Source organism: Miniopterus schreibersii (assembly GCF_964146895.1).
Source record: "Miniopterus schreibersii genome assembly, chromosome: 21".
Lineage (NCBI taxonomy): Eukaryota > Metazoa > Chordata > Mammalia > Chiroptera > Miniopteridae > Miniopterus > Miniopterus schreibersii.
The window spans coordinates 7,482,790-7,497,265 of record NC_138123.1 but is presented as its reverse complement, the minus strand read 5'-3'; the positions used below and the strand labels follow the sequence as shown (position 1 = coordinate 7,497,265).

The 14,476-nt window shown below is 53.6% G+C and overlaps 1 protein-coding gene across 1 annotated transcript; it reads left to right on the top strand.

The window, feature by feature from the left end:
• The first annotated feature begins 10,567 nt into the window (after positions 1-10,567).
• Positions 10,568-13,999, top strand: LOC308550437 (left-right determination factor 2-like). The gene is made up of 4 exons (XM_081124260.1): positions 10,568-10,866; positions 12,212-12,458; positions 12,638-12,880; positions 13,203-13,999. Exons 1-4 carry the CDS (start codon positions 10,617-10,619, stop codon positions 13,564-13,566), a joined length of 1,104 nt encoding a protein of 367 aa, XP_080980386.1. The 5' UTR covers positions 10,568-10,616; the 3' UTR covers positions 13,567-13,999.
• Positions 14,000-14,476: the final 477 nt, after the last annotated feature.

The window sequence follows — 14,476 nt, the reverse complement described above, 5'->3', positions numbered from 1 at the left end:
CCCACCTTTCCTTATGTTTAATCCTAAGTCATCATTCTAGAGAACTCGAGGCCCTGAGTAGGTGCTCTCTGCTTCTGTGGGGAGCATTGTCTAAGGGCATGAAGTAGGGATGAGAGGAAATAAGGGGCCAAGCCCTGAGAACTGAAGTGGCATTCTGCTCCAGCCGGGCCCCGAGGGTCAAGGTCAGGGTCAGGGTCAGGAGATGGTGTTCTAGGATGGGCCAAAGCTCATGGCAGGGAAAAGCCAAGTGGCCTGCGAAGCATTGGCTCCTCCCACTGCCCTCTTAGGGAGGATCTTTTCTCTTCCTCACTTTATAGAAGATGCCAAGGCCTAGAGGGGATAACAGTTTACCCAGTTGAGCTCCCAGTCAGTGGTGAGGCTGACTGTCCATGTTCTTAGCCACGGGCTCTGCTGCCTCTCGGAAGCTGAGGCTGGGTGTGCCATCTGCACAGTCAGACTGAGCCTAAGGTTTTCCTGAGCAGATTGGTGTCTCCAGCACTTGTCCCCAGGGGCTTGCTGCCTGTGCCATTGGCATCAGCATCAGCTGAGTTAAAATCCGAGTTCCTACCACTTCCAACTAGGCAACCTTGAAGTTACTGAACATCTCTGGCCTCAAGGTTTCATCCCCCATAAGTATGGAGGTCATGCTTCACAGAAAGGCTCTGGTGGGTGTGGAATGAGATCATGTGGAATTGCTCAACAGGACATCCAGAGCACAGTGGACCCCGGGGTCCGTGCAGCCCTGGCTCCAACTCCCATCCTGAGAGCCCATAGGGAAGGCTCATTCCTATGGGGCCAAAGTGATAGCAGTATTGGAAGCCATCTTTTTTTCTTTTTTCTTTTTCATATATCTTTATTGATTTCAGAGAGAGGAAGGGAGAGGGAGAGAGGGAGTTGAAACATCAGTAATGAGAGTCATTGATCGGCTGCCTCCTGCATGTCCCCCACTGGGGATCATGTGCCCTGACCTGGAATCAAACGCCAATCTTGATCCTAGGTTGTTGCTCAACCACTGAGCCACACCTGGCCGGGCTGGAAGCTATCATTTTTAAGCCCCCATTTGTGGCAGACACTTGGTAAATCCCTACCATAAAATCTCATGGCCTTAGGAGCTAGGTATAATTTAAGGTGAAACTCAAAGAGGTTAAATGAGTTGCCTCAAAAGATTCAAATGGATATTTCACCAAAGAAGATATACACATGGCAGATGAGCACATGAAAAGATGCTCAACATCATTAGTTATTAGGGAAATGCAACTTGAAACCTAATGAGGTAGCATTTCAAACCCACTCTTTTTAGTAAAAAAAAAAAAAGATAAATGTTAGTGAGAATGTGGAGAAGTCAGAACTCTCATACTTGCTGGCAGGGATGTAAATTGTGTAGCCACTTCGGAAAATAGTCTGGCAGTTTCTCAGAATGTTATGTTGGGTACCAGTCACCCAGAAATTTCACTCCTAGGTATTGACTCAGGAGAAATAAAAACATGTCCACGCAGATCTTGCACAGGAATGTTCATGGCAGCATTATACATATAATAGTCAACACGTAGAAACAACCCATCAGCTGGTGAAATGGATCAACAGGACGCCTCGGTGTGCCCTAGTCAGTAATGCCCTGTCCTTGTTCTGAGTTGCGCAGGGGCCGGGACAGATGTGGAAACAGAGATGAGGAAAACATGGGAAGGCAGAGAAAAAGGCAGCGTGGAGAGGGGGTAAGAGAGTAAGGAAGGGGGCTAACAACCTCCTCCCCAACGCACCCCTGCCCCTCCCCAGCTCCCTCCCGCTAGAGCAGGCCTCAATCTCATTTCATAGCTTGCTGTTCTCAGGACCCCAAACCTCTGTCCCAACTGTGAACAGTAGCTACTTTGGAGAAGTGGGGTTGCGGCTGACTTCTCAGTTTTTTTTCTTTATTTTACTCAACTTAGATAGTTGATTGCCACAAGCAGGCAAGATCTCCCTAGGGAACAGATTAAAAAGTGTCTTCACTGCTCCCCACTGGCCCTTCAGGAACACAAACACACCACGCTTCATCAGTGTCACTAGGTGACCATTGGTAAGCAATGCTCAGAGGGATGCTGGAGAGCCTGACTGCACTCCCCTGCTGTCCACAGCCTGGTGGCACCTCAGCAGTGTGGCCCTGACACAATCCCCTTTCTGCAACCCACACACCGCAGGGTTTCCTCTGGTCTCAGATGGGAAGCCCAGCCATGTTCCTTGTCAAACAGCTTCTCACACATAATTTAAAACAGAAAGTTCCTTAATAAACAAACATGTTGTCTTTCCAAGTGCCAGGTACCATATTTTGTGTTCAAGATACACAATCTCATTTCATCTTTAATTGAATAGTTATAATGTACTTTTAAAAAAATAGATGTCTCTTGATTTCAGAGAAAGGGAAAGAGAGAGAGAGAAACATCAATGATGAGAGCATCATTGATCAGCTGCATCCTGCATGTCCCCCACTGAGGGTCAAGCCTGCAACCAGGGCATGTGCCCTGACCGGGAATTGAACCACAATCTCCTGGATCCTAGGTCAATGCTCAACCACTGAGCCACGCTGGTTGGGCTACAATGTACTTTTTATCTTCCCGTTTTACTTATAGAAACAGTAAGGCTTGGGAAGGTCAGGAATATAGCCAGTGAGAGGAAAGGTCTGTGTACCTAAAACCGAGCCCCATTTTCTGAAGCGCTGACTGTCCTGCCTCCGGCGGGCATTGCCACCCTTGCTGCCCTGAGGGGCCCTTCTGTCAAACACAAGGAACGACCTGAAAACTAGGCTGTATGAGGAGCTGGGGGGTGAAGGCAGGGGTCCCTGGCAGGTGCCTGGGAAGGAGACCCAGAACCCAGAGTGGGGGTGGCACTGGCCTTCTTTACAACCTTCAGTGGGTGGGGACTTTGTTTTGAGAATGCCAAGTTGCTGGGATACCTGCTCAGAAATAGACATTTTAATTTTTTTCAGTTTTATAGAAGGAAATAAAACCGTCGTTTCTCTCTGCCTTTTGAACTAAGGAAGGAACAAGAAATGAGCATTTATGGGCTTCCTTTTCTAACAGCTATGCCCGCATCTCCCAGTCAGGCTCTCTTTGCCCTAAACAGATGTGTCTGTGTCTGCTGAAGCCCCTGCCTTGCAGGATCTTGCTCAGCCCACCCCTCTCCGGGGATGCCCTCCCCTTCTCCTCACCCCTCTACCCCAGCTCTTGCTCCCACTGCCAGCCCTTCATTGGCCCTTAGCATCCTGGACCTTACTCTGTTGGTCATTTTCTCGTGAACACAATACTTTGCTCTTTAGTAGTGCTTTTGAGCTGACAAGATGCTGTCACTCATCACAGCCAGTAGGATTCGCACGGTGGTCCTGGGAAGCAGGTGGGGAGGGCGTGAGCAGCCATCTGGCACTTATCTAAGGCAGCTAGGGGAGCTGGGGCCAGGACTCCAGCCTTCGTATCCCAAGTCCTCTTTCTGATTTTCCTCCCACTCGTCTCACAAATAAGCTCTCAAGGACAGCAGGTGGCTCCTAGAATGTCCTTTACACAGCAGGCCCACACTGAAAGCTAGTCCCGGAAGCCCAGCTCTGTCCGGTCCGCATTGTCCAGCTGCAGAGGAAAAGCTCCTCGGCGCCACTAGAGGGCGCCGGGCGCTAACCAGTGAGCGGCCCAGGCCAACTAACCCCTGCTGGCTACAAAACCCAGGGTGAGAAACCCGATCAGAGGCACCCTATCCAGTTCGGTGCTCTGTGTGGCAGCTGTGGCAGGTGTTTTCACGAAACAAAGCAGCTTAGTGTTTGTTCGAGATGGGAGCACTCGAATTTTCTTTCTTGGAACTGAGCTTCCCCTCTGCCCATCTCCACCATCACCACCAGCATCCCAGGTGGGAAAGGCGCCACCACACAGCTGCGCCCCTCCCCTGGGCGTCCAGGGTGGAGGAAGAGGAGCCTTATCTTCTGTGGACTGAATTCACGCTTCTCCTAGGTCATCTGAATGAATGAGTACACACCAGTCTTGCTCAGAGGCCTGGAGAGTCAGATCATTCACTAGTCATTTGACCTTGGGCTACTTAACCCTTCAGGAACTTATCTGCCGTATGAGGACAATAGCAGTCCCCACCTGGAAGGTGGCTGCGAGGATTAAATGAGATTAAGGGCTGGACTGGTGTCTGGCAGGAGGTGAGCTCCAAAAACTGAGGTTGCTGTTGATTTTATGGTCAGTTAAGGAATTGGAGGCTCAGAGTCAGGGCCTGGGGGAGCCAGAGCTCTGGTCTGGGTGGGCACATGACCCCTGTCCTCCAGGCATCACTGGCTCCAGATCTGGTGGCCACATCTGATTTTTCAAACTGATTGATCGCCTCCCTTTCTAAATCAAGAGAAATGGAGAGGAAACTAGCATTTATTGAGTTCCCTTTCCAAAAATGCTCCCCTTGTCTGGACCCCAGACGTACCCCTACCCATATGCCCCCCCACTGTGTTGGCTCACCCATTTCCTCCACTGAAAATGCCTCTCCTTGTCTTTTCTGCCTCTCTAAATGTGGCAGATCCTCACCCCCCACCCAAATCTCAGAATCAGAGCTTCTGACCCTCAGCCAGCCTGGGAACCACAGCCTGGCACTACCCTGCAAGCTGGGCAAATGCTTGTTAAATTGAATGGAGCTGATCGAGGCAGGCAGCCAACATCCCCGGGTATCCAGGGAGATAGACCAGAAAGGTGAAAAGCCGAGAATGTCTGCATGATTGCCAATCGATATGTATTTATTTAGATCTTATTATGGGCACTTGAAATGCAGTTATTCATGTATCAGGACCCTCCGTGGTGTGGTGTCAATATCCTAAGACACTCAGCACCAGCCCTGGGAAATGGGGGCCCAGGTAAAGAGAAGCCCCAGGGGATTGCGGGGGTCGGGGAGGCAGGGAGGGCAGTGAGAGAAGCTGGCCTTCCTGTAACCTTGTACTTGCTCAGCCGCGTGAGGATTCAATGAGATGAGTTGTAAGAAGCACCCGGCTTAGCCTGACTCACGTCTGTTCATTCATTTATTTATTCAGCCCGCAAACACGGAGCACCACTGTGTGCCAGACGCTGGAGCCTCAAATAAAACCAGGCCCGATCTCTTCCTCCCCTAATGGGGCTCCTGATCTGGCGGGGAGCTTGAGATGAAAGAAATTGCTGCAAAGCCCATACTATAAGCCGATAAGGGCTCTGATGGAGGTGGTACTTCAGGGAGCGGAGAGGAAGACTCAGTGGAGGAGGTGATTGGAAGATAGGTCTTGAAAGTTAAGGTGAGTTTTCCAGATAGAAAGAAGAGGTAAAGGGCCAGGGTGGGCTCAGGAGTGAGACCCCGGGCGATGGTGGTGGGGCCTGATGCCCAATGTTGTCTTTCACAGGGCAAGAAAGAAGGGAGTGTATGTTGGGGGGGGTGACTGGGCGATAGGGAGGCAGGAAGGCCCAGGGGAGGCTGGGCCATGAAGCAGGGGAAGGCCACCGGAGGGTTTTAAGTGTGGTGGGGGGATCAGATGTATTTTTGCTTAAGAAAGAAAACTCTGGAAGCCTTGCAGAACAGCCATCTGGGTAGAAGGTGAGAGAGCCAGCTGAAGAGGGTAATCCACAAGGCTTAAGGACTCCCCTCTCCCCCAACACATCCCCTTATATCGTAATTGATTGTGTAAAAACCAATTTGTTTAAATCGATAAGTAGATAAACGGAATCTCCTCTCGCCCACAGGCTCCCCAACCTGTGTGCTCAGCAGACCAGTGGCAATTGGTTAGTAAGTGCTTCTGGGGGCTTTTGAGCTAATGAAGCAAAAAGACCCGTGATACAGGGGCAGGCGAGGAGAAGCAGGCGTGGAGGCCAGGCCAAGGTCCCAGCTTGGTGACTCCATTAACTGACCTGGGTATACCAGGAGATCAGGTTTGTGAGAGATTACAAAAATAATAGCTGCTATCTTTGAGTGCCAAGTATGTCTCAAACCCAGAGCTGGGCCCTTTATATACCTTCCCAGATCCTCAGGAACAACCTTATCGAGTGTACGTTCCTATCTCCACTTTTGCAAATGAGGAAACTGAAGCTCACGGCTCTGGTGTAGGGTGGAGCCACTTACCGAGATGGGAACTGGTAGGGTGGAAGGGCAGTTGGATATACGGTTCTGGCGCCCAGTGGAGTGGTCAGGCTGGCATCATCAGTGAATGAATGGCACACGAAACCATGAGACTGGACAGGAGGAACCAGAAGCAGGTTCTGTCTATGACCTCAGGCTGTTTGCACAGGCTGTTGGCCTGGGGTAGGAGAGATGGCCAGACACCATTAATACAGGAGATTGACTTAAGGAGGGGCATCAATAGAGGCAGACACCGGGCCAATCCCCCAGACCTATTATTCCTCTGCAAACACAGGCCACTTTCTGAATGTGGATTCCTCATGGGTGCAAGAGATTTGCCAGGGAAATAAAATAAGTGGGCCATCAGCCAGAAGAGAGCGAATGTGGATTGGGACTTTTACAGTGGACTGACTAGCCAGGCAGGAGGGAGGCAGCCCCTGTCCTTTGTCATGCAGAGGAAGGTGCCTGGCTTCCCTAGCTGTGGATCTGAGCCTAGCTTCCCCAGCTGTGGATCTGGAGGAGACTCTGGAGTTTGGTTGGGCCTGAAGGTCAGAGGTGTGGAAGTCACCCGAAGCTAGATCTGCTGTGTTAGAGAGGAACTGGAGTGGGAGGAGGTGAAGGTCACTGCCCCTGACTGAGGGCCTAGCCTTGGACCCGGAGTTGAGGACACTGTGGGGAGATGGGTTGTAGGGGCTACAACAGGTGGGTGGAGATCCTGCCCCTGTAGGCAAAGATTTGACCCCAACCAGAGTCCAGGCTGTCAGGTGATGCCTCAAGGAAATGTGAGGTCAGAGGTCAGCTCCCAGATGCCATTGGTAGGGAGGAGCTGAAACTGGGCCTGGGCTCAGAATCAAAGGGGACTCTGAGGTTGGCGACTGCTGGAGCCTAGGAGCAGGTTCACTTTTAGGTTGGAGCCCAGTACCTGGGGGTCTCCAGGGTGGCACATGTCCCCTTCACAGTCAGGGGCAGACACTACTGTGGGTGCTCCAGAGATGCCCTGAGGCCCAGCCTCAGGAGTCCTGGGCTGCCCCAAACCTACACCCATCAGCCCTCGGACCCCAGGCCTGGGGCCCAGGTGGCTCCTTGGAATTTGCAGACACGCCTGGGAGAGCCCTCTCTGTTCTCCCAGACAAACCTGGCCTCTGGCATAAGCAGGGCCCCCCTTCCCTGGGGCTCCCTGGGCTATGGAGGGTGGGGGCAGGGGAGGAATAGTGACCTAAGTCTCAGTTCAGCCAGCACCTTCCTGGCAAGGGTGAGTCCTGGGCTCTGTCCTTGCTGTGCCACTCACTAGCTGTGTGGCCTCGGGAGTCTTTGAACCTCTCTCTGACAGCTCTGGGCTAGTCAGCTGGGGAGGCCCGGATGCTGAACCGGGCCAGGAAGGAGGCCTCTGCGCCCAGAGAGGAGTGATGTTGACTGGGTGTTGACTCCGCTTGAACTGCCACTCTTGTAACCCTCACACTGAGTTCCCGAGCTGATTATTAACACCCCGTCTCAGACGAGAAGGAAACCCAGGGGCGGACAGGTGATGAACTTGTCCAAGGTCACTGGCCAGGACGGGGGGGGGGGGGGGGGGGGGGGGGGGGGGGGGCTGGCTCCCCTCCGTGCTCTCATTGTCAATCTATGACCTTGGGCCAGGGTCTGAACTGCTCTGAGCCTCCTTTGTCAAATATCAACAATGGTGGAGAGGAGAGGAAGGTGAAAGGTGAGGTGAGGAAGGCAAAGGCAAAGGGAGGGACCAGGCTGCCCCGGGAGAGGGGAGGAAGGACCGTGTGGGAGCACCTAAAGCAGGGGAGGTTAGGGTACCCTGGGGCTCCAACACAGCTTTGCAGAGTGCCCCACCGTTCCCTGGGTCCCTGCACTGCGCTTGAGCTTCCTTGTGTATCAGTTGCCTCTTCTGCTTCCTCAGGTATGTCCCTAGGACACATAGAGGAGGCACAATCATCAGGAAATATTTGCTTAATTAACTGAGGAGAAAGTGAGGCAGGAAGTGGAGTTTATGGAGATGAATGGCTTCTAGAAGATCCTTTTACTAGGACAGATTTCAGGAGAGAGACTTGTTTATGTGGATATTTTTCTTTCTTTTTTATACTTAAAAAAAAAAATCCTCTCCTGAGAATGTGTTTTTTAAATTGATGAGAGCCCGGCCGGGCGTGGCTCAGCGGTTAAGCGTCGACCTAGGATCCAGGCGATCAAGGTTCGATTCCCAGTCAGGGCACATGCCCGGGTTGCGGGCTGCAGGCTGATCAATGACTCTCTCATCATTGATGTTTCTGTCTCTCTCTCTCCCTCTCCTTTCCTCTCTCTGAAATCAATAAAGATATATTTAATAAATAAATAAATAAATAAATAAATAAATAAATAAATAAATAAATAAATTGATGAGAGAGAGAGAGAAACAGCGCTCGGTTGCCTCCTGTTCATGCCCCGACCAGGGATTGAACCCACAACCTTCTGATATGTGCCCTGACCAGGAATTGAAGCTGCAACCTTCTGTTGTACAGGACAATGCTCCAACCAGCTAAGCCACCAGGCCAGGCAGGGAGAGACTTTTCACTATCATTTAAAAAAAAAATTGTAGCGATACATTGAAATTAATAATTTTGAAAACAGGGTGTGGATCATGTTGCTAGATTAGTAAGGTTTGGGAGAAGGGTTGGGGCAGCCCGGGGCAGCTGAGGCTGGGCTTGGAAGCATCTCTGGAGCACCCACAGTAGTGTCTGCTGCTGGCTGTGAAGGGGACATGTGCCACCCTGGACACCCCCAGATGCCAGGCTCTAACCCAGAAGTGAACCTGCTCCTGGGCTCCAGCCTTCATCAACCTCACAGCTTCCTTTGCTTCTGATCCTGGGCTCTAGCCCTATTTGTTCCCCACCCATGGAGGCTGCAGGATGACCTCTGACCCCTCACCTGGCAGCCAGGACTCTGGTTGGGGTCAAATCCCGGCCTGTTAGGAGCAGGAGGGCAATCGTGGACACGTGGCCCACTCCTCACCCACCCTCCTGCCTCAGGCCCCCTCCTCCATCCTTCCAGGACCATGTGAGTGCCAGGTTTGGTACCCACCCCCCATGCTGGCCGGCCCACTGCCCTCCACGAACCCCTCAGCTCTGGGCTCAGGGCCAGGTCCAAGTTGCCCCCATTACTTTGACTCACCCCCCATTACTTTGACTCCCTTTCTTCCCTCTGGACGGAAGATCGGACTTGAGGTCCATGGACCACCTCCAGCCAACCAGACCTGGCGGAGTTGGGCCAGACGCAGGTGGGGGTGGACAGGGGAAGTGGCGTCTTCTGCATGACAAAGCCTGGGGGCTGCCCTCCCGCTGGACCACTCACGATCCCATTGTAAAGGGTCTCCCAATCCACATTCGCTTTCCCCCTTTAGCCTCCAGCTAGGGCTGCCAGATTTAGCAAATAAAAATATAGGACTCCCAGTAAAGCTTCAATTTCAGATAAACAACGAATAATTTGTTCATATAAGGATTTCCCAAATGGTGTCCTGTATTTTGCTTGGCAGCCCTCCCCCTGGCTGACTGCCCAATTGTTTGATTTCCCTGGGAAAACTCTTCAACTGGCCTCAAGTCCACATTCAGGCTGGGGGAGCCTCAGGAAACTGGGAGATGTGCTCCCTGCCCTCACCCAGACTTCAGACCTCGTCACCTGGCCTGAGAGTACTTGGCCTAGCTTCCGAGGGTTGCGCAGGGCTCTGCCTGGAAGTAGCTGGAGGGTGTGGGAAGGACTTTGGGTCTGGAATCTGAAGACGACTTTGTGCAGGCATCTATCATTAACTGTGTGATCTTGGGAATGTTGTCACCTCTGTGAGCCTCGGTTTTCTTGGCTCAAAAATCGGAGAGGGTGGACTGGATGATCCTTTCAGCTCTTATCTTTAAACCCACGAAGAGGCAGGAAGAGGGAGAGGACAGGTTCCTTATTGGACAGAACTCCATTGGTACTAAGTGTTCCGAGGCCCCTTTAGACCCCTCTACCCGCACCCCTCAATGGGAAACACTGAGTTTCCTAACCATGGACAGCCCAGCATGTCAGCTGCCCCCAGGAGCCCTCTGAGCACCAGGTCCAGACGCTCATCCCTATAGGCAGGTTGGTCCTTAGAGAGCCCTGGTGTTGAGTGGGCAGTTTAAATTGCAGTAAGAACAGGACTCAGAGTCCAACACCAGGGACTCCAGTCCTCTCTGTCACTGGGAGACAGGGGATGTAGCAGAGAATGGGATCCCTACCTCTCCTCCAGGAAAGAAGCTTTTTAATTTAACTGGTCGGGCACCCAAGCCAAGGGACAGACAGCCTTTGTGCCCTTTCTAGACAGCCCCCTCCTCGGGGCTCATGGACCTGTCTGGCTGATGAGCTCCCAGGGGGGCGAGGGGTGTGACCTCCCTCCCTTCCCCCTCCCTCCCTCTCACCACCCAGCCCCAGCCCCGACCTAGGGCTGGCTATAAAGCTGGCCCAGCCTGGCCCTCAGCACACCCAGCTGGGACCCTCCTGGACCCTCCTCAGGGGACACATCTGCTCTGCTCCTCCTGATTAGCACCATGAGGTCCCTGTGGCTCTGCTGGGTGCTCTGGGCACTGCCCCTGCCCAGCCCCGGGGCGGCCATGACCGAGGAGCAGATCCTGGGCAGCCTGCTGCAGCAGCTGCACCTCAGTGAGGTCCCCGTCCTGGACAAGAGTGACGTGGAGGAGCTGGTCACCCCTGCTCACGTGCGGGCCCAGTATGTGGCCCTGCTGAAGCGTGGCCATGGGGCCCGATCCCGAGGGAAGAGGTTCAGCCAGAACTTCCGAGGTGAGGTCGTCCACCCCTCCCTGCTGCACCCTGGACCTTCGGGGGTTGGGGGGTAAGACTGGATGTGCCCATCTGGGGGTCCGGGTCCACAGTGCAGTGAGCAGGGACCATGGCCTGTGAGGATGGCTGGTCTCTGTCTGCACTGAGGCCAGGAGGAGCTGTGCCAGGCTGGACCTGTTGGCAAAGCCAAGGCAAGAACAGATGTCCTTGGGGCAGCAAAGTGGAAGGAGGGGAGAATGGGGGAGAGACAGTAGGCTGGCCAGGAGCCTCGTGCTGGTGGAGGAGCCCGAGGAGCCCGCCTCAGCAGAGAGCTGCCTTAGGGAGAACGGGCTCTGGCTTTAGCTCTTAGCTTTGAGCTCTGCTGTTTTACCCCAGACAAGTCACCAAACATCTCTGATTCTATTCGCTTCTCTGGAAGTGAGGTTAAATTCGCTGTGAGTTGTGGGCATTACATGGGATGTAAAGGGTGGTGGTTTCATAGTTTTGAAGATCATTGTTTGAAAGCAGCCTGTCAGGGATGTGCCGGGTTTGAGTCCTACAAGGCGCTCACCTCCCTGGGGCTGGGGCTCAGCCCCTCACCTAGAGCCAGGTCCTGCTCCTGGGCCAGGCCAGGCGCCTGGGGAGAGGAGGCGGCTGGTCCCAAACACCTCAGCTCATGCTGCCAACCTGGAGCCTCAGGTGTTGGGGACACTTCCCCAGAGAGGAAAAGCCCCTGAGGAAAAGCCCTCTGCCCCCGAGGAAAAGCCAGGTTCAGTTGGTGACCACAGATGCCCATTGGCCGGTCCTCTGCCTCCCACTCTCCATTCCCTCCCCCATCCTGGTGTTGCCGCCTCTGCCAAAGAGGGCTGCGTGTCACATGTACGCTCCCCCAGGGGCACAGTGCTCCCCCTACCCACTGAGGGTGGGGGCTGCCTGTTTTAGGAGACCAGGGCTGGCCCAGAAAATTTTTTTTTAAATATTTTTTTATTGATTTTTAGAGAGAGGAAGGGAGAGGGAGAGGGAGATATAGAAAGATCAATGAGAGAAACATCATCGGCTGCCTCCTGCACGCCCCCTACTGAGGATCGAGCTGAAACCTGGGCACGTGCCCTGATGGGGAATTGAACCCGTGACCTCCTGGTGCACGGGACGATGCTCATCCAACTGAGCCACAGCAGCCAGACTGGCCCGAACATTTTTTTAAGGTGGAGGTGCTCTTTCTCACTTGGTCACCAGTTTCCCAGGCTCCGGGTTCTCCCAGTGCATTACTGGGGAAACCATGTTCCCAGGTTCTGGGCCCTGCCACGCTCAGAGGTCCCCTGGTGCCTGGCTCTGGAGGCCCCACTTACCCTCCTGTTGTCCCCAGAGGTGGCCGGCAGGTTCCTGGTGTCCGAGGCCTCCAGGCGCCTGCTGGTGTTCAGCATGGAGCAGCGGCTGCCCCCCAACAGCGAGCTGGTGCAGGCCGTGCTGCGCCTCTTCCAGGAGCCGGTCCCTGAGGCCGCGCTCCGCAGGCATGAGCTCCTCTCTCCACGCAGTGACTGGGCCCGGGTCACCATCGAGTGGCTGCATGTCCGTGACGACGGCTCCAACCGCACCTCGCTCATCGACTCCAGGTGGGGAGGTCTCAGCTGGGGTGTGTGTGCGGGGAGGGTAGTGGAGAGGGGGGTTGGGCCCCTAGGAGGGGGCCTGAGGGGGAGGGCAGAGGCAGGGGCACATCCTGTCCAGGAGGAGGGTGGGAGAGGCTTCCCCAGTCCCCACCCCTTAGCGCCTCTGTCTCCGCCCGGTGTCGCAGGCTGGTGTCCATCCAGGAGAGCGGCTGGAAGGCCTTCGACGTGACCGAGGCCGTGAACTTCTGGCAGCAGCTGAGCCGGCCCCAGGAGCCACTGCTGCTGCAGGTGTCGGTGCAGAGGGAGCACCTGGGCCCGCTGGCCTCCAGCGCCCACAGGCTGGTCCGCTTCGCCTCCCCGGGGCTGTCGGACACCCGGCAGAGTGAGCCCCAGCTGGAGCTGCACACCCTGGACCTCAGGGACTTCGGGTGAGCGCTGTGGGTCACGGGTGGACCTGATTAACAGGACAAATAGAGAGTTACACTTAAATTGAAATGGGCATCTTTTCTCTGGGTGCTGCAGGAATGAATGCATATATAAAATTTCTCCTTTGACTCTTAGAAGTCACAATATTATTTATATTTTGGTTATTTCCAGTTATCAGTCCTTATCACATATATCCAGCTTTTTTAACATCATGAGAGATGGATCACACGTCTCCCTCCCAGATGCACCACTGGGCATGTCCTGGGTCCCCTGACCTCAGCCCTCCCAACTGACTTCTGATTCCTCCTCTCCTTGCCCCCACAGAGCTCAGGACAATTGTGACCCCGAGGTGCCAGTGACCGAGGGCACCCGCTGCTGCCGCCAAGAGATGTACATTGACCTGCAGGGCATGAAGTGGGCTGAGAACTGGGTCCTGGAGCCCCCAGGCTTCCTGGCCTACGAGTGTGTGGGCACCTGCCAGCAGCTCCCAGAGGCCCTGACCTTCAAGTGGCCGTTTCTGGGGCCACGGCAGTGCATCGCCTCAGAGACGACCTCGCTGCCCATGATTGTCAGCATCAAGGAGGGAGGCAGGCCCCGGCCCCAGGTGGTCAGCCTGCCCAACATGAGGGTGCAGAAGTGCAGCTGTGTCTCGGACGGGGCGCCCGTGCCAAGGAAGCTGGAGCCGTAGGTACTGGGCAGAGCCACCGTGGGCCTTGGCTCTGTGTACATCAGAAGGGTTGTAGGTACCAGGAGAGATGGGGATTGCTGATGGGCAAATGCTCTGTGCTCTCCACTGAGCTCCGAATTTGCTTCCTCTGACCAGTCAGCTCACCTCCTAATATTTGCCTCCCAGGAACAAGACACCCTGGTCACTGGGCAGCCCCTGCTCAGTCTTTTCTATCCTTAATATTGTTCACTGCACTATATCCTAAGCACTTACCTGTGTAGATCCTGTAATCTAAGAGCAGAAACTCCAATTTGTCATTGTTTCCCTGACCTATCACAGGATCTGGGCTGAGCTCTGTCGTGTGGGCTATAGATCCAACTGCCACTCTGGGTCAAGTATGGGTTGTGTGTCCCCATCTCACATACTAAGGGCATTTTGCAAGAAACAAATAAAACACATTTTATTCTGTATTTCTCTATTTTACCAAGAAGCCTGCCAATTGTATGGAAATGGAAAGTTCTATGGGGACTAGGCCAACCTGATTAGAAAACTAAGGAAAGAGCTAAAAAAAAAAAAAAAGACATGGTCAGGGTCTCAGTTAAGTAAAACAGGGAGCTAGGATTGAAATGCGTTCAGATTCTAGTGTGCCCGTCTTCTTAGAATTGAAGCAGAAATCTTTTTGTCATCGTTGACATTTTTACTGTTCTGAACACAGTGAGTGAGCTTTATTTCAGTCCTACTTGCTATAAAATAAGAAAATCTGATCCAAAGCATCAGTACTATAATAATGTGGGTCACTCCTTTAGGCTTGGGGGCAGATAAAGGGAGCAAGTGTTGAAACTGTTACATATAACATTTTAGAATGCCAAGATTACAGGGGCTTTTAAGCTGTGACTGATGTAGGAAGCCGCCTGGAGCATGGAGGTCTTGG